Source organism: Lygodium microphyllum, chromosome 26 (genome assembly GCF_053477565.2).
Source record: "Lygodium microphyllum isolate KBCC chromosome 26, Lygodium_microphyllum_v1.1.10, whole genome shotgun sequence".
Taxonomy (NCBI): domain Eukaryota; kingdom Viridiplantae; phylum Streptophyta; class Polypodiopsida; order Schizaeales; family Lygodiaceae; genus Lygodium; species Lygodium microphyllum.
Genome location: NC_141160.1, coordinates 84,273,956 through 84,300,308, shown reverse-complemented (window position 1 = coordinate 84,300,308; position 26,353 = coordinate 84,273,956). Strand labels below are relative to the sequence as shown.

Sequence of the window (26,353 nt, the reverse complement as noted above, 5' to 3'; positions counted from 1 at the left end):
GGAAATCCAATCACTCATGGCTCACAAATTGCGAAGCATCTGATGACGAAGGAAGTGCCGCCGGTCGTGCCAAAGAAGGTATCTGGGACTCGAAAGAAGAAGCCGAAAAGCACCCAGAAGTGGCCTCTCGAACCTAAGTGGAAGAGGGTAGGAAAGAAGGAGGCTCAAAATGAGCCAAGGGTAGGGAACAGTCACGGGCTCTCAAGAGAGTGGACTATGGAGGAGATGTGGGCCGCGGAAGCCACTGTATCCAAAAGTAGGTGGGGAAAACCTCCACACAGTGGGGTGGTCTCTAGGAGGGCTTATCGCCTCATAAGATCTTAGAGCCTCCATGTGCTCGAAAGGACTTAGTGCGCGTCAGTTGCGGCTTATTGCCTTGAGCATAATACTCCGATAACCGATGCAAAATGATCTTTGTAGCCTAGAAAGGAGAGGTGGCACACGAAGTGCCAGGTGGGAGACGCATATACTCCGGGAGGTGGAGAGCAAAGGTCGAAGTCGCCAAGTATCAATGGTGTGTCCGGTGATGCCATAGTAGGAGCACCCGGTAGTCTAGTCATCTGTTGGTAAAGAAGCCATGGGTATCAGTATGTCTTGCTGAAGAAGGAAGAGGTCAACCATGAACCACAATGTCTGCCTCAAGGGTTGGGAGGGCAATGGAAGGGCTAGAAGTGAGTTGCAAGCTGCAGGAGGGTGCTACCAGCAGCAAATGCAGCTTGTAGCAGACCAAGAGCCGCCGCTAGCAATCAAGGAGCTTAGTACTCCGAAAGGGCGTTTCGGCAAGGCCTAAACAGACCGGTCGCCGTTTTGGACCAGGACAAAAACGGGAGACCTCCGTTTCACTATCCTACGGCCCGTTTCACATGGTTATCCAACGCCAGCAAAACTCGTTCTCATTCTCCTTCTCGACTTCGGACTTGCATGCGTGGCACACCAACAACTCTCGCCTGGGCCCTCCTCCTCCTCAGACCTGCAACTCCTAAGTCCCACCTCTAGCTCCCGCCTCCTCCTCCTCTTCATCTTCCTCTTCCCCTTCTTCTTCCTCTTCCTCTTCCTCTAAGCTCTTCTTCTTCTCCTTCTTCTTCAGACTTATCCTTCTTTCTTCTCCTTCTTCTTCCTTCTTCTTCTTCTTTTTCTTCTCTTCTCCTCCTCCTTTAATCTATTACCTAGGCCCTGACTCCTAAAGGCTAATCATATCATGGCGTCGGACCCATATTGGAGGCATGTCACTCCAATCAAGGGATACGAGAGCTCCGGCGAATCAAAGTAGTGGTGCAACTATTGTGGATTGGAGAAATCAGGGAGTGTAACGCACGTGAAAGACCACTTGGCTTGCGTTCCCAACAAAGACATCGGGCCTTGTGCAAATGTGCCGGCAGAAGTAACAGTAATTCTCCATCTTTGGCGCCGAAAGCATATGGGTATTGAGCTAGAAGAGGATGAATCAACACCACATTGAGGTAATGAAGCACAAGTGGGGCAAAGAGAGGCTAGTGGGCTTGGTGGCACTAGCCAAATTGGAGTTGTCAGTGGCCCATTAAAAAGAAGTGCATCCATATCCGTATTGGATCCAAGTGCAAAAAGGACCTGTTGCCATCTTCTAGAGGTGGTGGGCAAAAGGGCTCCTTGTATGGTTAAAGTGTCCATGCAGGACTTCAGAGGCAGGCAATTGTGGAGGCAACTAGGAAACTCGCACACTTATTTATTTGGTGTGCTATCCCTTTCAATGTGGCCACTACACATCAATGGAAGAAGACAATTAGGGCAGTAAACCGCATAGGGTGTGAGTGGGAAGGTCCATCCGCAGATGTATTACGCACACGAGAGCTTCGAAAGGAGAAAGCATCCATAGAGGCTCAATTGGAGCTCTTGAAGGAGACATGGGTGAAATATGGATGCACAATATTATGCGATGGATGGTCACATATGCGCCGAAGGAATGTTTACAATGTTTTGGTGTCTTCATGTAAAGGCACCATGTTCATTAAGGCCATTGATGCCTCTGCCTCAGGTCTTACCATCACAAGAGCTTTCATTTGGGAGTACATACAATAGGTCATCATGGACATAGGAGTCCAAAATGTGGTGCAGGTGGTGACAGATAATGGAAGCAATTGTGTGTCTATGGGACGTATGCTTGAGGAGGAGTTTCCTAGCATAGTATGGACTCCATGTGCATCCCATTGCCTTGACTTGCTTATTGAAGATGTTGGGCAAATATCTTGGGTGGATGACATTTTCAAGATGGCAACAAGCATAGTAAGATTTGTGAAGAAGAGGCCATCCGTCACAAGCATGTTTCGAGCCAATAGCACACTTGAGCTATTGAAGCCCTCCACCACTAGATTTGCTTATATGTTTATTGTATTGGAGAGGTTGATACGGGTCCATCAAATTTTAATACGGACCATTGCATGCCAGGAATGGCTCACATGGAGTGAGAGAGTCTCTCCAAAGGCTCTTACTTTTAGGCACAATATTTTAAATGAAAGTTGGTGGGTTGAGGCAGAGGCATTGGTAAAATGTCTCACTCATGATTATACTGTATTGCGCATCACTAATATGGAGGGGAGTACTTTGGGGCTTCTATATGAGTATATGGATAAAATTGGCGAGGCCTTGCTTCGCAACAGCGTTTTGCCCCAAGATAAGTAAGTTTTGCTTAACTTTTACACATGTAATTATCTGGTATTAAGTTTTAAAGACTCCTTGATGATTGATCGTTATTCTAACTTCTAAGTTTTTAACTTATTTTATCTGTAGGATTGATGAGATTCATGCAGTGTGGAATGCACGATGGAATTGGTTCCATAAACCAATCCATGCTGTCGCATATATCTTGCATCCCCTTTGGCATAGCGAGAAGTAGTACACTGGCGAGAAGTTAGAGGAGAGCTTCATGGAATACATGAGACGCCTCACAGAGGATGATATAGATATGATGAGAAGAGTAGAGGATGATTTGCTGGCATTCCGCAATCATTCTCTTCATTTTGACCGACCCATAGCTAGGCTTCGAGAAGCACAGCTGTAGTATGTCTCTTGATGAAAGAAATACGACAATTGTGCTCCTACTTTGGTATGTGACTGGTGACTTTTATATTTTGAATCTTGATTATCTAATGCATTATGAAACCTAGGTAGCAAGTTCTATAATCTATTACCCATTCAAATGTTGATTTTGCTGTATGCATATTAGCAATTGTCAATTACTTAACCTCAATCTCTTAAATTTGAATAGAAACACATTGCCATTCGGGTCCTCTCGCAAGATTGTAGTTCAAGGCTTGCTAAGAGGAACTGGAGCACATGGGTCCTCTTCCACACCAAAAAGAGAAACAAGCTCACAACTGCCCTGTTGAAGCATTTAGTGTTTTGCCATTACAATCTCCGGCTTTTTGAGAGGACCGCTCTGTCCACTGAGCCTTCATAGGTAAATTGGTAATGATTAGTATTATGTATAATTAACTTTTTAACCTTGAGTCCTTGACACTTTACATTGCTTATTTGCTTGGAAATTGAATTATAAATTGTGATATGTATAAAGTTTGAACATTGAACATATTGAATCTCCTCTCATATGATATATCTTTGTCTCGTTCACCATTATAGATGAATGTTGACAAGATTGATATAGAGAAGGTACGTGACATTCCGCAGATACCACAGGAGAAGCGGGATATTTACTCCATGCTCTATGAGGAGCTATTGGCACCGGTGCATGAGACTCGTGCACAGAGGAGGGTTAAAGCGAGAGCCACACATAGTCGTGCATCACAGGCAGAGGCAGAGTCTGAGCCAGAGTCTAAGGATGAGACTAAGGCTGCTTCATCAACTTCTCGATCAGGGTCCTCGCAGTCGGACGAGGAGATGGTGCACAGATCCTCAGAGTTCGAATGACTCGTGATATATAGGAGTCAGTTTAGCAGTGCAAAGTCTAGACTAGAGTTATCGGTTGTTCATTAATGTTGATACTTATAGCCTCACTGGACTTTGGAGTTTTGACAGATAATAGATTATTCACATAACATAGTTACTATCATTGTATCTTGATCCCACTTATTATGCATCTTGATTCTTGTTCCATTGTTCTTAATGTCAGTCTTCATTGCTCTTTAGATCATAGATTATTCATGAGTCATAAATTCTAATTCATGTTGTTGCCTTATGTTTTGAAAATTGAGTCTTAATTATGTTAAGATGTCTTAAGTTTTAACCGTTGAGTCCTCAATCTTGGCTCCTCAGTCTTCACTCATGAGTTGTGACTCGTGTCTCGTGAAATGTGTAATGAATCATGATTTCAATCATATGACATGAAGACTCAAAGTTTTGTATGAAATTTGAATACATGTTGTTGTAGGCATTGATATATTTACATACCCATATATTACTATATTTTTTTTAGTGCACAATCCAAAACGTCGTTTCCCCGTTTTCAAAATTTGACCGAAACTCCAGTTTTTCCCGTTTCCGTTTCCCCCATTTCCAAAACTCCCCCGTACTATATCAAGGAGGAGCCGCCAACAGTCAGGGATGAGCCACCAAGAGTCTGGCTGAGCCGCCAACAGCAGAGAATAGCCGCCAGTAGTCTAGCTGAGCCACCAACAACAAGGAGGAGCTGCCAACAGCCTCTTGCTGAGCCATCAGCCGCAAAGAACAGTCGCCAGCAGTCTAGCTAAGCTACCAGTAGCAACAAGAAGGTGGAGACGGTAGCAGCAACACCTGAACACAGGTTGGAAAATAGCAAATGCGGGAGGAAGCAGCCGCGCCAGTTAGGGTGTTGATGCAGCGGAAGAAGAAGAGAAGTGGATACCAAACCCGCCACTGGTCTTTGCCTTCACTAGAGTGGAGGATCTTTGCCACTGTTTAAGTAGATCCAGATCTGATACCATGTCAAAAGATGACATACCAGCGAGACAACAGGGTTTGCGGAGAGTAACATGGAGTGAACTTGGTAAACACTGAGAAAAGAAGAGAAGAGAGAAGAAACTCAATGGAATTATGAAGATCTGAATCATGGAGTGAATGTGATACAAGGGAACAAGGGTGCTGTAGTACAAGGAAGATGATGAAGACAACACGAACCACGAACCGCAATGTCCTCCTAAAGGGGTGTAAGGGTAGTGGAGAGGCTAGAGAGAAGAGGTGACAGACTAAATGAATCAGCCGTGTCAAATGAGTGACAGAGGCAGCCTATAAATAGGCAAGAGACTGTCCAAGGTGGGGCCTAGAGGGAGGTTACCGACTGTCTAGGGTGGTGCCCCAGTGTGGGCACCTAGGCCCTTTTTGGGGTTGTCCATTGTGAAACCCTAAACGCAAAACACAAAATGCAAAACTGTGGGTGAAGGGTTTCTCAACACCTACTACCACATCATCCACAACTTGTAGATAGCTACATTTGTTGATTAGCAGGAAACCCTACTACCACCCTACTTCTATATCATCTTCCATTTGTTGGCAACCTGTTTCCATCCCCTTGTCCTGCATTCCTAGCATTTGATCAATTTTTTGCTATTGTTCCGAACACCCTGATTGACATCATGATCCGAACAATGTGCAAGCTGCATTTTCATCAGATTTTGATGCTATGTGCTTCCCAAAGTTCCTAGAGAGTTGTGTTTTCTCCTCCAAAGGCTGTGTTTGCTGTTGCTCACTCTTCTCGAACTACTGCACCTGCATTTTCATCCTCACTGGTTGCGGTGGCATCCTCCGACATCTGAACTTTGGTGGTGTGCTTCTCAGGGATCATTTGGAGCCAATCTCCATGAACCCTCTCCGCTCAACATGCTAGACAAACAATGGTTTGAGTTTTTCTCAGCTCTTTGGACATACATTATATCGTTCAATAGGGCATTTGGGGGGGTTTGGGTTTTTTTTTTTTCGTTTTTTTTTTTGGGGGGGGGGGGGGGGGGAAGGAGAGAGAGAGAGAGAGTGTGTGTGTGTGTGTGTGTGTGTGTGTGTGTGTGTGTGTGTGTGTGTGTGTGTGTGACGACACATAGAATATGACTTGTAGAATGTTGAATGAGCATGAGTGAATAAAGATAAAGAGTGTACAATCAAGGGACCTCGAACCTCCATGTCTCAAGGATAGAGCAGATGTCTTTGGGAAGGGTGTCTTAGTGTGTCGTACTTGTGATGGATCCAAAAATGCAAGAGCATTCCACCAAGCTGGATGATGATGTTGACGGCAATAGAGGGAGTAGCACACAATCCTCTGGAGTCTAATTGAATGTCTAGCTGATGTGCAGGAATAAAATATACATCTGGCAGCCAAAACATAGCAATGATGATGAATGTGATGATGTCAACTAGTCAGATGGCAGCACATGACTACAAAGTGGCTAGCAGATCAGCAAAATGCAGCAAGTACAGCAGTAAAAACAGCTCAAAATCAAGTCACTAGGTGCTTTATAGATGACATCAGCTAGGGCCGCCAATATCAAGTCTGAAATGCAACAAGCAACCTGCAAATACACAAGAAATTAGCTCATAGCAACCAGCTAAAGTTGTCCTCCCACTGATGGTGATATCCTCCAAACATGCAACCTAAGATGGACCAACAACTCTGAATAAGGTGTGGGCAACATGGTGAGTGTAGAAGGTATGTCACCAGAATAAGAAATGAACTTAATGATTTAATTAAACCTCATGAAGACTTTTAATTAAAATGAACTTCAATTCTAATACCTCTAGCTCTTGTCACGGTGACCATTGCACAAGCAATCAAGGATTTGACACTAGCCATGCACTGGACAAGTGTACAGGCTTGGTACAAGACCAAGCTAAAAGTAACAGGGTGCAATGTGAAACTTTCATTGACTTGAAAGTTTGCACCTTAGAATTGAGTTACATTGAAAGTTTCACCTAGTAAGTAGCACACTTGAGTTATAAAGCTGGCCCTGAGCTTAAGTTTGGTCTAGTGAGCAACTCACTTATGATGACTAAGTCATTAATTAGCCCTTAATCAAAAACAAGATCTCATTAAAAAGTAGCTAGTACTTGGGCCTTTTCTCTCATTTTCAGCAACCCAAGTTTAGAGACAACCATTTTTCCATTCTTCTCTTATTTATTGCAACAAGTTTCAACCATGAAATATGAGTTAACAACATCAATCGAGTGTGGATAGCAACCAATCTTTTCATCTTGACATGGATAATCCATTGGGTAGCTTTGTAACTCTGTTTACAGCAACGTATACTGTTGTTTTTGAACTACATATCAATAAAATAGGTTATTATTATACTACGGGCTAAGATCCTTTCTTCTCCTTTGAGATCTCAAGCCTACTCAATTTCTTGGCAACTTTGTTGTGCACAAGATGACATTCTCACAGTTTCATTGTGAGAAATCCCTCTATTTGTGAGAGGAACAGTGTGGGATTGCATCAAAATTATGCAAGATAGTTGTCTAGGTGAATGCTTTGTGAAATTGGATTCAAATGTTGGTTGTAATTTTTTGGTTTGGCAGGCTAACGTGTTCAGTCGCATTTTTTAACACTCTATGGTTGGTTGGAGGCCAATATTGAAAGTGATAAGGACATTGTGCGCTCGTGGATCAATTGTATCGCAAGAAATTGCTGAAATACAGCCATTTGTAACCAATTTCATACATATATCGATAATCTAAAAAAATACTAAAAGGGACATTAAGCTTTGGGGGCAATAGGTATCGTGTGGTGCAAGAGTACTCTAGCTCTAGTTGTGTGGGACATTGGACTGTCAACCGACTCACCTCCCATCTAGAAAGTATCATGAACACATGTATTTTTGAAACCTCACTTAACATGTGGATTAATTTTTTATCACATGGTCAAGTAAATGTTGCACATGTGATATGTAACTAGGATTAGAGTAAATTTACAAGCCTAGGACCTAAGGAAATCACAAGATGTCAAAGGCAAAAGTTATTATAAATTATGCCGCATAGGTACTTGGTGGTATCTGGTGCCAGTTGTTGGTCTAGGTCATTCATTTGGCCATATGTGTTGGTTGGTGACACTAGAGAAGTGGTATTTAATGGTACCCAACGCCAATTTGATGGTCAAAGATAACACATAGACACTCGGGAATGGAAGTTGCCTAGCTAATTTAATTACCAACCAATCAGATTATTTTTCAGAGCACCGAAATAATTACTTGATTAATTTTCAGTCTTTAAAGACTAAAAATTAATATTTAATAATGGATAATGCTGAAAAAGCCATTTGCGAAGGCTACCACTCCTCAAAAATGCCCATGCAAGACTGAAAAACGTATTCAGAGGCTGGAGAGAGACATGTTTAGTGTACTCGGTCTGCAAGAGAGAGGGAGGAGATGTTGTTGGTCTGATTTGCAGCCATTGGAGGACCTTCTGAGGCAACCAAGGGTAGGAGAAGACCAATGAACAACAGGTGACAGCATCTACACACTGTTGAGATAGGGCAACAACAACAAATGACTGATTTTCTTCAGTTTTTGGCATCTACAAGCTGTTGAGATGGGGCAAAAGTAAATGATAGGTTTTCTTCAGTTCTTCGCAAAGAAAGTCCGAATTTTCTCTCTCCTCAACATTCTCTCTCATCTCCTAGACTTTCTACAACCTTGCTCTGAAGATTACAGCATTGAGATCACAAAGGCGGAGAAATTTCAGATTTCTCTGTTGTAAGTCCTAATCTGCTGTAGAAATTAGGATTTGATAATAGCCTCGGGAAGCATTCCAGAAATTGGAAGCTCCAAAACTTAGATTTAACAGGGCTGAAGCTGTTTTTAGTCAAATTCAAGTGGAGGGACTAGGAAATCAATGAATTTGGGGCATTATCCACCTCCATCAAAGCAGATGGAGTCTAATTGGCTGCCCAAATCAAGGGGCAAATCAAATTGAAGACTTATTGGTCATTTTGGATAACAAGGGGAGTTGGTATACCAAAAGGGATTGGGAGAACACCATTGCACATCCACTTCTTCTTCAATTAAGTTAAATAAATACCAAAGGGGCGCCAGTATTGGGGCCAATAGGATGTCCATTGTCCAAGATTGTAAGTTAATTTGCATTTCTTAGTTTTGTAATAATATTATTGTTGTAACTAAGTTATAATTAGGGAATTACCACCCATCCACAGAAGAAAGGCTAGTTTCATGGTTCCATTGTCGGGATTACCACTCAATCCCTTGATTTGGTGGGCTGGAGGCACCTAATTACAAGCCAAAGCTTTGTGATAGTATTGATTTTTACTCTCACTTAAGAAATTACAATAATATGTCTTCATACAGTGAAATGGACTCAAGCAGTGATGATGCCTCTTAGTATGAACATTCACATGGGAATGAAGAAAATGCAATGCCTAACCTTGAACAAGGCTCAAACTATGGATAGCAAGCTGAAAATGTTGATGTTGGATAAGATGCACGGCCGTCAAGGCATAAGGAGGCTGATGACAGCAAAGTGAATAGAAATTTTATGACCAATTTAAGATTCGGATGAGGATAGCAGAAAATCTCTTTTGTTGAATTGGCAAAGGATCCACCCGATTTTTGAATGCTCCAAATAAGGACAGCAAAGGCACGAAGAAGAAAACGTCCTTTATACCTTCGAGACAACAAGATGCACCGAAGATAATGCCAAACCCTTCATTTAAAGCTCCTAGAGATGCTAATAAAACAAAACAATTGGTATCTACGGGGCAAGGAATACAAATGCAAGGCCATCACAAAAGTGCCAATCCAATGGATTTTGGACAGCCGGGCATACATGCTATGATGGGGCAGCTAGGATATTTTGGTGGAAGCACATTTTTCATGCTATGGTTGGACAGGAACTGCATACGGGAATGTATGGCACAAATCCCTATGGTATACAACAACCAATGCACGGTGTGTAAGGCCCAATGTATTCGGGTATGGCTGGAAATATGCAAAACCCTATATATGGCAAGATTGGCTTAATGCCTGGGGCACAAAGTAGCATGTTTGGTACTGCATCTACACCCCCTGAATGCTTATGAGACTCAAGGAATGAATGTTGGTCATGTGAATGCTCCCTTTGGCATTGGTTTTGATGTAAATTCAGTAAATGCACCCTTTTTACAGCAGCCAGTGTATAACAACTTGACACCCAAAGGGACAGCAAAGGACTATGATGAGGGTGGAAAAGCAGTGAAGTTTGAGTCCTTTAGTGGTGTATAAGATAGGTTGAAAGCTTTGACTTTCATTCAGCAATTTGATGTAGCCTATTCAGGGGGGAACTTCACAAAGTCCTCGAAGATTTGAAAGACAACCACTTTCTTGAAAGGGAATGCATTACAATAGTGGTCCACTCTTTTGATACAAGGTAGAGCACGGTCAACGTGGGTACAATTCAAGTAAATGTTTGCATTGAATTGATTGACAAGTATCTTTGAGGACATCATGACAGCTTGGAATAAGTTGTATGCTAAAGAAGGTTATTGCTAATACATTGTCACGTAAGTCACAAATTTCAACCATCAGCATGGTTTATCACACTGAGCTGAATGCCATGAAAGAGCAATATGTTGCTGATTCGGACTTTGCTAATGTTTATGATTAGCTTTGCAATGGCCAAAGGCATGAACACTTTGTGCCAAGAGATGGATTTTTTATGATGCATGGACTATGTATCACAAAGTAGTTAAATAAGGCCTAGAGTTATCACTGAAAGTCATGCTCCTCCGTATGCAAGACATAGAGGTATTGATGCCATGGCCAACTTTGAGGCATGATGTAGAACTGTTTCTTAAGACATGCATTGTATGCCAGAGGGTAAAGCACGATAGGCAAAGGATGCCGGGTTTGTTGCAACCCTTGCCTATTCCAGATAGACCTTGACACACCATTGCAATGGACTTTATTTTGTAGCTTCCTAAGACACCTATAGGAAATGATGGAATATGGACTATCATTTGCAAGTTTAGCAAACAAGTCCATTTCATTCCGATGAGGAAGAAAATAAAGGTTAATCATATGGCACGATTGTTTTTGCAATACATATTTAAGTATCATGGTATGCTAGAGTCGATCATTAGTGATCAAAACCCTCAGATGAACAATTTATTTTGGAAGGGGTTGTTTGAGAATATGGATACCACGCTGAAATTCTCATCATCCTTTCATTTGCAAACAAATATTAGTTTGAGGAAGCAAATTCCACAGTGTTAGATCTTTTAAGGTGCTATGTTTCAGACCATAAGACACGGTGGGAGCAGTATTTGCCCTTGGTTGAGTTCGCTTACTATAACACAGTGAATAGTTCTACGAGCAAACCTCAATTTGAGGTGGTTGAGAGTAGCAAGAAGATACCACCTATTCTACAAACTAAGGATAAGATCTTTGAGACTGATCGTTATGCGGAAAACTTGGATATAGCCTATGCAAAGATAAAATATGCACTTCAGAGATTACAAGAAAAGCAAAAGAGAGCAGGTGATCGCCACAAATGTGCTTTGCAGTTTACAAAGGGTGATTATGTATTGTTGCATTTTGAAAAGACAAGGCTGAAAAAGATAAAAGGAAGAGAAAGATTGTATCCAAAGTTGAGTATGAGATACTATAGGCTCTTCCAGGTGTTGGAGAAGATCAACGATATGGCATATCGGCTGAAATTACATCCACATTATTGGATACACAATGCCTTTCATGTCAATTTGTTGAGGCCTTTTCATAATGATGTGCCAACGGATATATCTGCTGAAATTCAACCTAAGGCTAAGGAGTTGGATAAGATTTTGGTACCCGAGCAGATTTTGGTACATAAGGAAAGAAGAGTCGAAGGTAAAGGTTCAAGAAGATACTTGGTGAAATTTCAGAATTATTCACCAATGGATACCAAATGGATGGAAGAGGATGACTTGGTAGACCATGCTTTACCTAGATGCCTTTCAATTAGAGCCAACTTCAGTGCTCTGTCAAGTTCAACAAAGCAAGGATTCGGAGTATTCCCTAATGCTCACGGGGGCGATAGCACTTCCATTCGAGTTATGGATAGCTCACATATGTAGTGGATCTCAAATGTATTCAGCATGCATCCAAGGTATTGCACTGACAGTATGTTTGCCATGAGGTCACTACTTATTAGTGTATTGGTCACTGTGAGATGTATGTAGATGAGTATGAGTTTCACCTAGGCATTGGAACTATACTTTTGCATCAGCTTATGATCAATTTGGCATGAATTTTGCCTCAATTTTGAGATAAAAATTCTGATCAGTTTCAGCTCAATTTTTTGATCAGCTTGAGAACTGTTTATGGTCACTTTTGGCATCAATTTTAACATTGATTGCTGGTCAGTTTTTGCAATGAGTTTGTGATCAATTTGGGGTCACATTTGTAGTAGTTTGTGACCAGTTCTCAGATCAGCAAGTGATCATTTTGTGATCAAAGAATGCTCAATTTTCAATGGTTTACATCTAGTTCCATGGACAACAGCATATGTTATGATGCCACTAATGTTTTAGCCATGGTTTATGCTTGGTTATGCTATGCTATGGTTTGGTTTTGCCAGATGAGTTGAGCTCATGAGAAATAGACATGATGATAATCTAGCAATGTTTTTAAGATTCTTTGAGTCTTATGTTTTATGTTATGATTGGCTGGTAATTTTCAGTATGTGTTGGGCATATGGACTGGTTGAGCAGCAATGCGCAATGTTATGTTAACTATGATGCCTCGTAGAAATTCCAATCCACTATTTTGCTTCTGACGCATTTGGCAATGCAATCGAGGACGATTGCAAGGATTTTAAGGGGAAGGGCTATCATAACATGTATTTTTGAAACCTCACTTAGCATGTGGATTAATTTTTAATCACATGGTTAAGTAAATGTTGCATATGTGAGGTGTAACTGGAATTAGAGTAAATTTACGAGTTTGAGACCCGAGGAAATCAAGGGATGTCAAAGGCAAAAGTTGTTATAAGTTATGTTGCACATGTACTTGGTGGTATCTAGTGCCAGTCGTTGGCCTAGGTCATTCATTTGGCCAGACGTGTCAGTTAGTGACACTAGAGAAGTGGTATTTAATGGTACCTAACGCCAATCTTATGGTCAAAGATAGTGCAAAGACACTCAAGAATGGAAGTTACCTAGCCAATTTAATTATTGGCTAGTTTGATTATTTTTCAAGATACTGAAATAATTATTAGATTAATTTTCAGTATTCAAAGACGAAAAACTAATATTTAATTATGGATAATGTTGAAAAACCATTTGGGAAGGCTACCACTTGTCAAAAATGCCCATGCAAGACTGAAAAACGTCTTTAGAGGCTAGAGATAGTCATTTTAAATCTACTCAGCCTGCAAGAGAGAGGGATGAGATGTTGATGGTCTAATTTGCAGTCATTGGAGGAGCTTCTGAGGCAGCCAAGGGTAGGAGAAGACCAATCAACATCAAACGACAGCATCTACAGGCTATTGAGACAAGGCAGCAGCAATAAAGGACTGATTTTCTTCAGTTCATTGCATCTACAAGCTGTTGAGACATGGCAACAGTAGTAAATGGCAGATTTTCTTCAATTCTTCGCGAAGAAAGTCTGAATTTTCTCTCTCCTCAGCATTCTCTCTCATCTCTGAGCCTTTCTACAGCATTGCTTCGAAGATTACAACATTGAGATCACCAGAGGCTAAGAAATTTCAAATTTCTTTGTTGTAAACCCTAATCTGCAGCAAAAATTAGGGTTTAGCAGTAGCTTCGGGAAACGTGCCAGAAATTGGAAGCTCCAAGACTTGGATTCAATAGGGCTGAAGTTGTTTTTAGTCAAATTCAAGTGGAGGGACCAGCAAATCAATGAATTTGGGGATTTTCCATCTCTATCAAAGCGGGGCTGAAGGCCAATTGATTGCCCAAATCAAGGAGCAAATCAGATTGAAGACTTGTTGGTCATTTTGGACAGCAAGGGGAGTTGGAATACAAAAAGGGATTGAGAGAATCCCATTGTACATCTTCTTCTTCTTCAATTAAGTTAAATAAATACCAAAAGAAACACCAGTTTTGAGACCAACAGGGTATCCATTGTTCAAGATTGTAAGTTAATTTGCATTTCTCAGTTTTATAATAAAAGTTATTGCTGTAATTGAGTTGTAATTAGGAAATAACCCCCCCATACACGAAAGGAAGGCGGGTTTCATAAAGCCATTTGTAACCTCTAAGCTCTCCCCTAAGCCTAAGAATTTGCAGCCATGTTGAGTAGCTTTTGACCTCTAAGCATTAGCGTCCCATACAACCACTCCACACCCCACATGATTGTATGAGCACAAATTGTAAGGGTTTGTAGTCCAAGCATGGTGATCATGCAAGATGTCCCACAACAGAGCCCTTAAGCCTTTAATAGGACTTCCTTCTTAACCACCCTAGACTTTGGGGCACAGTCACACTACAAGCGCCCTTAGCTGCCCTAGCCTTTGGATGCACTAATACCCAATGACCATACACTAGCTGAGTGGACATAGTGCAAGCACCCATTCTAATATCTAGGGACATAACATTTCCCCCCTTATGTTTGATTGTTGTCCTCAGCAATGTATCCTTAGTATTAAAACTAGGAAACCAACTCTTAAGAGATCTTACCAACTCTTAAGTAGCAGCAAACTCATAACGGATCATGGTGCTTATACTTGATCACGTACTCATAAGAAGTCCTATAAAACCACTTCACCCTTTGGTCTAAGACAACAATATTCTTAGTAATAAAAGTGAGAAACTAACTCTAAGCAATCTTACCCATTCCCAAGTAGCATCAAACCTAGAAAGAACCACAATGCTTCCAATTGCTCAGGTGCTCTTAGTAAGAAGTCCTACAAGACCATCTCACCCTTTGATTTAAGACAAACTCAAGTTTGAGTGGAACATGATATGTATGTTCCTCTAAGTTGAAAATCTCGAATGTTAGTGCTCCCCTAGCATCCATAACGCCATTCAAGCACGAAGAACAAACATTAGTACTAACATATGACTCACCTCCCAACATAGGGCCGATAAACAGACACACCTCTTCCCCCCTCTCCCCCCCCCAAAAAAATAGAGGGCAAGAAATAGCCTCGGAGCTTGCAACTACTAGCCTAGCTTCCAATCTAAAGGATTGGCATCCTACACCACCAGCCCACACAGCACTTGAGTAATGGGAACATGGAATGCAAATGGAAATTGGAGACTCCATTCCGAGAAAAGAAAACGGGAAATAGGAAATTAAAAAATAGATAAAATTTAGAAGTTCTCAAAAAATTCTGCATTAAACAACTTCAAAGTATCCAAAGACACTTAAAAGCACACTTATAAACATTATATTGCATGAATGGTACAAATATATTAAGGCCAATTGAGGCTGCAAAATAAGACCGAAGCACATAATGCTAAAACCAACCTTCCTTCCATGGATGGATGATAATTCCCTATTTACAACTCAGTTACAACAGTAACATTATTACAGAACTAAGAAATGCAAATTAACTTACAATCTTGGACAATGGACACCCTGTTGGCCCCAAAACTGGCACCCCTTTTGGTATTTATTTAACTTAATTAAAGAAGAAGTTGATATACAATGGGATTCTCCCAATCCCTTTTGGTATTCCAACTCCCCTTGTTGTCCAAAATAACCAACAAGTTTTCAATCTGATTTGCCCCTTGATCTAGGCAATCAATTGGCCTTCAGCCGCTTTGATGAAGATCCAATTTCTGCCACGCTTCTCGAGGCTGTTGCTAAACCCTAATTTCTGCTTATCAGATTAGGATTTACAGCAGAGAAATCTGAAATTTCTCACCCTCTGGTGACCTCAATGTTATAATCTTTGAAGCAAGGCTGTAGAAAGGCTCGGAGATGAGAGAGAATGCTGAGGAGAGAGACAATTCAGACTTTCTTCGCGAAGAACTAAATAAAATCTGTCATTTACTGCTGCTGCCCTATCTCAACAGCTTGTAGATGCAACGAACTAAAGAAAATCAGTCATTTACTACTGTGTGTCACCATCTAACACTTATGGTTAAATGAATGACCTAGACCAACAATTGGCACTAGATACCACCAAGTACCTATGCGACATAACTTATAGCAACTTTTGTCTTTGTCATCCCATGATTTCCTGGAGTCCCGGGCTCGTAAATTTACTCTAACCCCAATTACACCTCACATGTGCAACATTTACTTAACCATGTGATTGAAAATTAATCCACATGTTAAGTGAGGTTTCAAAAATACATATCCTCATGACACAATGCACACAACCAAAAAAGTTAAAACTTAAATGATTAAACTTTTTATAAAGACTCAAGAGTCAAGAGCCACAATTTATATATGATTAAACCCAATACACTATCAAAAGGATACATCATACTAGACTCTAGTACATCAAAAAGATACATCATACATCATACTCCACAAAACCCACCCGCGAAAAAAAGAGTTGGAATGCCCATTCCCAACATGAATCGGGAGGCCTTTGAACATTCCAAGCCTAAACTAACACGGCAAACATGGAGCATTCCAATCCAGTGTAATGTGTATTCCATCCCTGGTTGTTAGGGAACAGTGTTCTAGCATTCCAAGTTCTCGTTCCACCCATATCATGTCATAATGGTACAAGCAAGACCTACCAAGGGGTTGTAGTCTAAGTGTGGCGATCACAAAAGATGTCTCATAATCAAGAGTTTGAGTCTTTTATATAGGACTCCTTAACTACCTTAACCTTTTAGGGCACATTCACATTGCAATACTCCTTAACTGCTTTCAAGCATTTCACAACAGCTCGATCTATCTCACATAAGTAGGAAACTACCTCTAGGTGAAGTGGAGCTAGCACAAACTAGCAAGCAAGTTGGACTTAAGGAATCCCTTTTCCAGAGATTTAGCAGCTGAAGAATTATGACAACTTGCTTTGGCATGGCCTCAGAGCCCTAGTGAGCATGAGGTTGGATTTCAGACTATGGTGGGCACTACATGGATAGTGCTTGTTGTTTGGATATTTTAACATATCCCCACAAGGACATGCTGGGATATCTCAAAGAATATTGGGCACACGAAAGAATCTTATGCTCGAGGATGAGATACAAAAAACTCTAGAAAACAAATATGTAAATTCTAAATAAAAAAATTTAACCAATTATCACGCTGAATAACGTGAAGGAAAAGCTTAGTGTTTTGAAAAGCTAAGCTATAGCTAAAGCAAAACGTTTAAAAGCTTAAACGAAAAACAAAAAACGCAGAAGACCAGGAGGTATAAAAGAGAAGGTGCTCGTCGTGAGTAGGGGGGTGAAGGGCTGCTATGCGACATATCATCAGCAACGAAGAGGAGCCAGGCTGCTGCTAAGGATCAAGGTGAGCAAGCTTTGCAATTGCTTGTGGAGAAGCTTTTCAAACTGCCTTCAACTACCACCCAAGGGTCTAGAGAAAAGCCTCTCCATAAACCCAAACCACCAACAAAATCCTTTCATGCAAGGACGTGTTGAAAAAGAAATCACGTATTGCAAAACAGAGTTCCTAAGCCAGCTAGAGAGAAGACGATGGCAGAGCAAATGAAAGCAGGACGAAAAACCTTTCTTTGGGAGCAGAAGCCTGCTGATAGGGACTCTTCGGTTAAGCTTACTAGAGCTTTCGCATGGCGATAGGCACGATTGCAGTGTCGGAAGCCGTACTGAAGGAGCTACACCGAAATCAGATCGCCTTACAGAGTGAAGATAATAACTGAGACAGGAATTGAGAGTTTCATCGCTGTCCAGGGTGGCTGCAATTGGGCTTGAAAGCTCCAATATCTACAGGACTTCATTGGCATCAGCCCCAGCATTACCTATTACTGAGTTCTTTGGTGAAAGGGAACAAATGAGGTTTCCTTTGGTAGTGGACTGAAGAGCAATGATGCTGAGTTGACAGGCTGCTATAGCTGATTAACAAGAGTGACTTGCTGAACTAAGATCGGGATTGACAACCAGGTATAATTGGTTGAGGGAGGATGGCATCAATCTTGGGCTATTAAATTGGTGCTTATCTATAACCGTCAGGCTCAAGGCACAGTAAGGCCAATCTGATTGCCTTATCTTGGGCTTTTCAGTTACAAATTTAATGTTTGAGGACATGTGATAGCTCAAATCTTATCTATGGATGATTTGAGTGGACAAGAAGTGGTTTAGTAAATAAATAATTTGAAAAATAGAGCAGCTTGATTCTTTTCTTTTCCTCTAATTCTGAAGAACGTTTTAGATACTCAACTACTTGAGTTTGTAAGTACATGGCATGATTGAATGATATCCTTGAGAACCCTTGAATCCTCGGAGTACTTTGCTACCTTGTTATTGTCAGAATTTGGGTTATTAGAGGCTAACACCAAGTCACAAATCTTTACCGGCACTCCTTTCCTTTTGTGTCTTTGGGTTGTGTGAGAGGATTATCCTCAATCACTGCTCATGATATACCGCCCAACCCTTGGGGGGTGCCTTGGGGTGTGCATTCACACCTGATGACCAAACACTGTCCACCCAGACATGCTACTAGTTAGCCAAACGTAGTGCACTGGAGTCTGGAAAAAGGAAATGTCTTGAACTCTATTTTGTAATGGGTCTCCCCAAACTCTCCTAGATTCCACAGTCCTGCAGAGGTGTCCTCTGATATGCCCAAAATCTCCACCCCTTCTATAGATAGCAAGCTGGGTGGGATGAGAGTTCCACTCCTGGTTCCTCTGAGCTACTATAATGATGCAGCCAGCATTCTGTCCAGTCAACACCATCCTCCTCAACTATGAAATAGAAGACCCCTGTTTCCTTGTAGATATCACCAACAACACAGATCCCATCTAGCGAAGAGACCTATGCAAATCTGCGAAGTAGGTAAATTTGTCCCCACTCTTCAGGAACTTTTCCTGAATAGACTGTATCATCAACTATCATGCTCCAAACCACAAATTTAATACCTTTCAATACTTGTGGGTGAATGCCAATATGAAGCCCAACGAAGAGGAACACAACTAAGGTCAAAATGACGATGATGGAGAGGAGATGGGTTGCCTTAAATAGGCTGCTGATAATCCCACAGCAACTATCACCAACCCAAGCAGTTCAACTGGTCTGCAGTTCCCTTGGGACTAGACCAATCAAGAAATGGCCAGTCATATAGTGGGCAATGCAGGGTGTATCAATGGAGGGTCAGAAACACAGAAGCAGGGGTAGGTCTGATGCTGAAAAAAACCACTTTGTTACCAAACATAATCTGCTGCCAATGAGAAAGGGTCTATGATCCTGCCAAGAACCTTGCACATGAGCATAATGGGCACACACATTCACACAAGACAATAGATTGAAGAGGAAAAGGTTGTGCATTGAATTCACCTGAATCGTTCACTCACACCTGATACATGCATAGATAGCCTCTGCCCATAAATACAATATGCATGTGACCTACTAGTCGGCTCAAACTGCAGTATGTTGAATCATCTGAACGATCCACATATGCCTGATGTCTAAATAGGCTCAACTGAGCGAGGTGCTGCCTATGATGTTGTGATTGGTTGGACTTGATAAAACAATCAGGACAGCCAGAAAAATACCTAAAAACTCGTGACAAATAAACATGATCCCTGAAAAAAAGGATGCTATTGTAGGTGGCCACAAGAATCAAGACACTACCCAAATGCAAGTGCTGAACACATATAAACACTCATACTGCATGGCTGATCATACAAAGGTCTTTTTGTATGCCAGTCTCTCTAATTAGCAGTTAACAAGACTCTTATGTCAGCAAGTCCTGACATGCCCCCCCCCCCAACCCGGCCCATCCAGGGGGCCTCAAAACAAAAACACCTACCCAAAAAACAAATGCAGCAGTGCTTCTGGCAAAATTGAGGGTTATTATGACACAACAGGGTTTCTATCTCTTGACTAATACAGCATCCAAACCTCTACTCTACAACAAACAAACCAGTCATTTTACATTGGTTGGCTGCCCAAGGCATAAATGGTACTTTGGTATGTCTAATGTCAGATTGTCTAATTCCTAAGGAAACAGGCTGTATGTCAGAAGTTAGTTTTCAGCACAACTCTAGATGTTTTTACAGCACAAAAGTCTATCACACAATGTCTTTAGTGGAAGGACTGTGATTGCAAGACATTAAAGAGTTGACTGTTGAGTAGGCCCGCCTCCCAAACTATTCCTTAAATTTGTTGATGAGCGCAAATACAGTTGTCTGAGACTATGTAGCTTGTTATCACCTATAACATGAGGGAAGCAGTAGCTTGAAAGTTTAATGCATCCAGTCATTTCACATTCATTAAGACTTCATTGATCAAACAAGGACCGCATCATTTCCACGTGAGAGTTCTTGTTTTGGTCAAAACACCAATGGCAGAGTGCTTACCTCTATGGCAGATGAGAAGACAGCCATGCCTCCTGCAATGCTTAGCCCTGTCATATAAGCATTATGCCCTGGTATGCCACTCTGGATAGCAGAAACTCCATAGTCCATAAAGCCAATATGCACCACCACAAGAAGAACTGCCTGAATATAGTGCCCCTCAATTACTAATTGAACAACAGCTGGAATTGATGACCACCATGTAGGAATGATTGGTAGCAATGCACTTAAGAATGCCAACAAAGTTGACATAAACAGGAAATGAATCTTGAGAACGTGGAATAGAAGCCAGGTAAAACTGGCCTGGAAAAAGGCTGCCTTTACAGCAGCCAGCAAAACACTACTGACTGCATGATCCAAAACAATTGCACATCTGGTTCTTGTAGATTCTGACAATGGAAGCATGCTTAGCACTTGATCCATGACACCTCCAGACTTTGACACAACTAGGTAGTGAAGTACAGAAAAAAACACAAATGAGTCTGCACAAAAACCAATGAACTCTGGAGCTCCAGACAGGATTGTTCCAGCACTAAAAATAAGCAGGTTTATGAAGCGAGAGAAAAGTCTAGAACTGTTTGTAAAAACATGTTGTCCTACACCTAACCATCTCTCTCCTGCCTGCTTTGCTTTTTCAAAGAGCTCTTCTCTAGGGATATTAAAATGCTCCAGTGCAAGAAGAATACCCTGGTAAAGCTCTGAATAGGCACCTCTAATGTCATATTCCCGAAATCTCTGAGTGATATTACCCACCCTGTCCAAGACTGGATGAGATGGTATTAACTGGGTAAATAACTCAGAGCTATTTCCCAAATGTCCCTTTCTTTGTCCTTGCGCAAGCCCAATAAGGTACTGTTTGCCTACATCTGCCAACTCAGTCATCTGATACTTGGCAGCAAAGACATCAATTTGGTCAGATACCGTATCATAAGCCTTACTTGCATACGTATCAATAAGCTCTGGCACTTTATTCTCTTCAAGCCATTGCTTCAATCCCAACTTCTCCACATAATTGCTCCTCTGCACATGGGATTTCAAAGCAACCACTGCACCTTTCCCTTCTGAACCAATCTTATAAGAGAACAAAACAAGACCAGACAACGATCCAGCAATCAATAAGACCATAAGGCAGACAGCAACTAAGTGGTGTAGATTGTTCAGTACCACACTTGTAAGCCTTGCTCCCAATAACTTGTAAGCCCTTGTCAGAGGAGAGCAAACAAACCCAAGCCAGCTTTGAGCATCTTTCCAGCGAGCACTCGGCTCAGACCGAAGGATGGAATGTTTGTCTTCCATTGCTAAATCCTCCATCACTGGCACAAGACCCAGGACAGTCCCCAAGGAATATAGAACAATTACCACAAATGGTACAAAAGCGAAGGAGATAACACCCATGCTCTCATATGCTAGTGTAAGCACAGCAAAGGAAACCAGCCACTCCACAAGGGTTGAAAACCTAACGGTTCGTCCACGTTTGGAACGTGATTTACCCAAGATATGTAAAATTGTTAGCCGGGCATCCAAGGTCGTTCTTATTAAAGCCTTGCATATGGCAAATGGGATTGCAAAGACTGTTCCCAGTAACCCTTGATTTAAAGACTGCTCCCAAAAGGCCACAACTGTCCCATGAATGGCTCGTAAAGGCATTGAACAGAGCACTGCCCATTGAATAGGACTTCGATAGCATTCCAGTAGCTTCCATATCCCATATAATACTAGCACCAAGAAAACGAGAACAGCATGTGCCATTGCTATGTAAACTGCGAGTTGAAAATTCTGCTGGCTAGAGTAACTCCCCACATCTGCCTGTCCATTAGGATGCCATGGAGAGGAGGCTCTCTCAGTTATGTTGTCAGAAGTCTCCTCACGCAGAGAAACTTTTTCTGGCACTTCGGCAGTTACAGATAGATCAGAGACTGTGCCCTTCCCATTCTGAATAGAGACTGATTTCCTAGGAATTGATTCTTTCTTACTAGGCCAAGGGGGCTTCTTCACTTCTCGGTTTGGTGGTCCATTAAATTGTAGTGCTTGAGAGACATAACCCAATGCCGGAGAAGAGCGACTGGTCGTCAATCCATGCGGGCTGGAAGGGCTCGATGCTGTCTGGAACATTTCCTTCCATGGTATAGGACTTGAACTTCGGCTGTGCTCATTGTCGCTGTAAGCCATGCAGAAAAACTTACCGAATGTTTAAGCTTGAGACAGCAGAATTGCCCAGAAGCAAGAATCCCAGATTAGGTATCAAATTAGGATTTTCTGCAGATGAAGAACCCAAAAGCAAGAAGCACAACTGATCGAGGATCTACAAAGCCTGTAATTAGCAGTGATTGAACGCTTGATCAAAGTGGAGAGGAGACAATTTGGAGAGATTAAAGGGCCTCTCATCACCATTGAAGGATTGCCCTATCCTTGGGGTCGTCAAGGTAGCCTGATCAGCAAAAAGGTAAATTCCACTCTGATTAGCACGAATTAAGTAAGAATTCAATCTAAGATTTGAAGCTTAAGAGGCTAGGATGAAATCCTAGACAAAGACTTGAATATTGATAGCGCAATAAGCCCTCCGGTACGTAAGAAAGAGACTGCTAGGCTGACTCAGAGTTTGAGCCTGAACTGCAGGGAAGCCAGTAGGGGGCGATCGGCAAAGTTGGCAAATGAATCACGACAAAGAACAGAACCAGTGAACAATTGGGCTGGGGTGTGGTGAGGAATCGCCCATTGGGTTAAGACCAATCAGGGATTTTAAGGCGTCAGGGGCTTGTGGCCGATGCCAAATTGAGGGAACAGAGGAAAAGTGGGGCCTAATTTGGACAACAGAGAGACGAGGAATCACCTTGAGATCAAGAAAGAGAGGGAGCTTTTATTCAATTAAAGGCGAGTAAATAATAAGTTGAGAAGAAGAAAATCTGTGAAAGGTCCCTGACGATCAAAAAGAGGATTCAGAATTTCAGAATTGGAGTAGGATTATGACAGAGGATCAAGGACCTGGGTGCATATGCAATTTTGCAAAGGCAGCAAAAGGTAAAGTGGACAAATAACGATTGACGAATTAATTAAAGAAGGAGAAGAAGAAGGATGAATGGAGGAGAAACCTGCAAGCATCATGGCCGATCACTGGAGGTCCAGCGCAATTGGGACCCCCCTACCCTCTCTCTCTCTCTCTCTCTCTCTCTCTCAATTGTTCCCAATGTAATTCATCTCCTTTCTTTCTCAAAACTGAGTCCTCTGATTCACAGACACACTTTTGCTCTGAGAGACATGGGCCCCGGCCTCTCCCCTTTGCTTCTTCTTTCGCTCACACATCAGAACAGCTCGCTTTCCAGCAGTACTGCAGTTTCTTTCCCTTTCTGATTCTCTCCCTCCCTCCCTCTTTTCCTTTTCTTTCTATTATAACATTCCTATCTGCAGGGCGCAGCATTATTGGCGATGATACGAGAGCGCAACAAGAGAACAAGAAGTTTAACAGAATAAGAAACAGGAACTTGGAAGGGAACGAGCCGTGAACATTTCGGCGGATACTGACGCGCGATTTTCTTCGATATTCCAGACTCTCCGACCACAACAGACGAAAAGTTTTAAAATTTTCCATTCATGGACAGTCGAGGCTCGAGAGTTCCAAAATCAAACTATATGGCCACTAAAATAATGTTATAAGCGTTCTTGCCTTATGAAGCGTTCTAAGCCTACCCTTTCCTAGTGACCAGAGTGTTTTTCCCAATGACCAGAGTGTTGTTGGCCACATATACTCCACAGAGTGTTTTTCCCAATGACCAGAGTGTTGTTGGCCAGATATACTCCAAATAAGTATCATACTAGCGTTCCTGGCACGCTTCGTGCGCAAGGAAAGCTAGAAGCTGCCGCGAAGCGGGGTGCGAGGGAAGTGAAGCTGCCGTGCAATACGCGCAAGGAAGGATGCGAATATCGCACGGCAGCTTCACTTTCCTATCGCACAGTGGGTAATGCTATCACAAAAACATCACATGCTTTACTCTCCTCTACTCACAACCCCTCTATCTCTCATCCCATTTACACCTCCCCCCTCTGTATCCACACTCACTCAATCACTCACTCTCTCTCTCTCTCTCTCTCTCTCTCTCTCTCTCTCTCTCTCTCTCTCTCTCTTACACATGTATAAAAGGCCAAATATGCATTTGCATCAAGGAGTACATAGACTCATATATACATACAATGACCATGCACCAAACTTATAAACTTGTATCTATACTTGCTCTGCACAACAATTAGAAACAACTTGTATCCTTGGATGTTACAATGAGAAATAACATTCCTACGGTGAAACGAACCACAAATAAAAGATATATGAGCCACACCACAAATTTAAGTACACGCAAACTCTCAGTATTAATAACCCACATAGGTGAAGCAAAGCCCGAAACCAAAGTTTCTTCTAGAGATTGCACCAATAACCTTGCACCACAATTTTAAGTATCAACAAACCACAAAGTGTCACTCCTTGATTGTGCCTATGCATCTACATCCAAATGTTACAAAAAAATTTATAGTTCCCATAGGGTCTAACCAAAACGAAGCTTTCTTTTCTTTGAGAAATAACTGGGAAATTTTCCACTCTCCAATATAGCATGGCTAGGCGAAGCAAGTCCAATCGCCACTCTTCGTCTTGTTGATGGTACAGGGGACATAATAGTATTTCCACTCTCCAATATAGCATGGCCAGGCAAAGCAACTCTAATCGCCACTCTTCGTCTTGTTGATGGTACAAGGGACTTAACATTAAAACAACAATACCTACTATGCGCAATAGCTAGAAGTAGCTCTACATGATCATTTGATGTTACAATCAGAAATAACATTGCTACGCTGAAATGAACCACAAAGTGTAAGCATATCCAAGCATCAAATACAGATAGGTGAAGCAAAGCCCAAAACCAAATCTTGCTCCAGAGCCGAAAACTTTGTACCATAAATCCAAGTATCAACAAACCACGAAGTACCACTTCTTGATTACACCTATGATAAATAGATATAGATACATCTACATCCAAACACTACAAAGATGTTGAAACTTTCCATCGGGCCTAACCAAAATGAAGCTTTCTTTTCTTTGAGGAATCACTGGGAAAAATTCCATTCTCCAACACAGCATGCTCAAGAGAAGCAAGTCCCATTGCCACTCTTCGTCCCGGTGATGGTACAGGGGACATGATAGTCTTTCCTCTCTTTCTTGCACCTAAAATTTTAAAAGATCACAACGTAAATATGAACACATCCAACAATTGACAAAGATCACTTAACATTGGAATAACAATACCTGGCTTAACACTTGCAAACCACTTGGCAGGCATTGTCACAGCTTAATGTAGCGTCACAAAACAACTAAGGTCCTTAAATTCATATGCCTACCACTCCCTCGGTATTCTATCAGTGTGAGATCGCCGAAACCTCTTATCCTGCTCAGCTTCACCCATATGCACTCAAAAGCACTGAGTATACCCACAATGCACCACCTCAATAAAGACTGGAAGTAAAATCTATATGTTGACATCATCATACAAACGCTCAATGACCCTTGCAAGAGTTCTTCTTATAATATCATGTGTTGTCATTGTGCGCAAGTTACAATGCAGTTCCTTTTGATACTCAGAAGCTGGATAATAACCCCAGCTTGGAGTAGGCATCTGCAAAAGTCAAGCAAACACTTATATATAGTGTAGGGAATATATACTCAATTACCATCGAGTATATGCCAACCGAATACAACTTTGAGGCTATCTCACATACACACCAAGCAAGGACTACAAAGCCATCAAAATTCAATAGATACATCTCTAAAAGATGCAAGCATATCTTCCACTCTCCAAAAAATTCATCTCCGTATGCATCTTTGCAAAAAAGCAATGCACCTCATTGTATCTTCTGAAGTACCTCCTTATACACAATGTTCGTCATGACATTCACAGTGCTTCCATCCTCATCCAATAACACCCTCACACCGCATGAGGATTTCACCCTTAAAAATGCAACATACAACTGTCCATGTGTAAATACTGGTATCTTT

General features: G+C 41.7%; 1 protein-coding gene and 1 pseudogene across 1 annotated transcript in view; one reads left to right on the top strand and one right to left on the bottom strand.

Annotated features, from left to right (window-relative positions):
- LOC148013484 (transmembrane protein C9orf5 protein) overlaps nt 1–23,926 on the bottom strand; it is a 47,575-nt gene extending 23,649 nt beyond the window's left edge. Inside the window, exons 1-2 of the mRNA XM_087668595.1 lie at nt 23,409–23,926; nt 20,323–22,747 (exon numbers count right to left, since the gene is read on the bottom strand). Coding sequence (XP_087524721.1) covers nt 20,323–22,488 — 2,166 coding nt within the window. The 5' untranslated portion in view covers nt 22,489–22,747; nt 23,409–23,926. The remainder of the gene's footprint in view (nt 1–20,322; nt 22,748–23,408) is intronic.
- On the top strand, nt 620–3,900 carry LOC148013485 (uncharacterized; annotated as a pseudogene).
- Nucleotides 23,927–26,353: the final 2,427 nt, after the last annotated feature.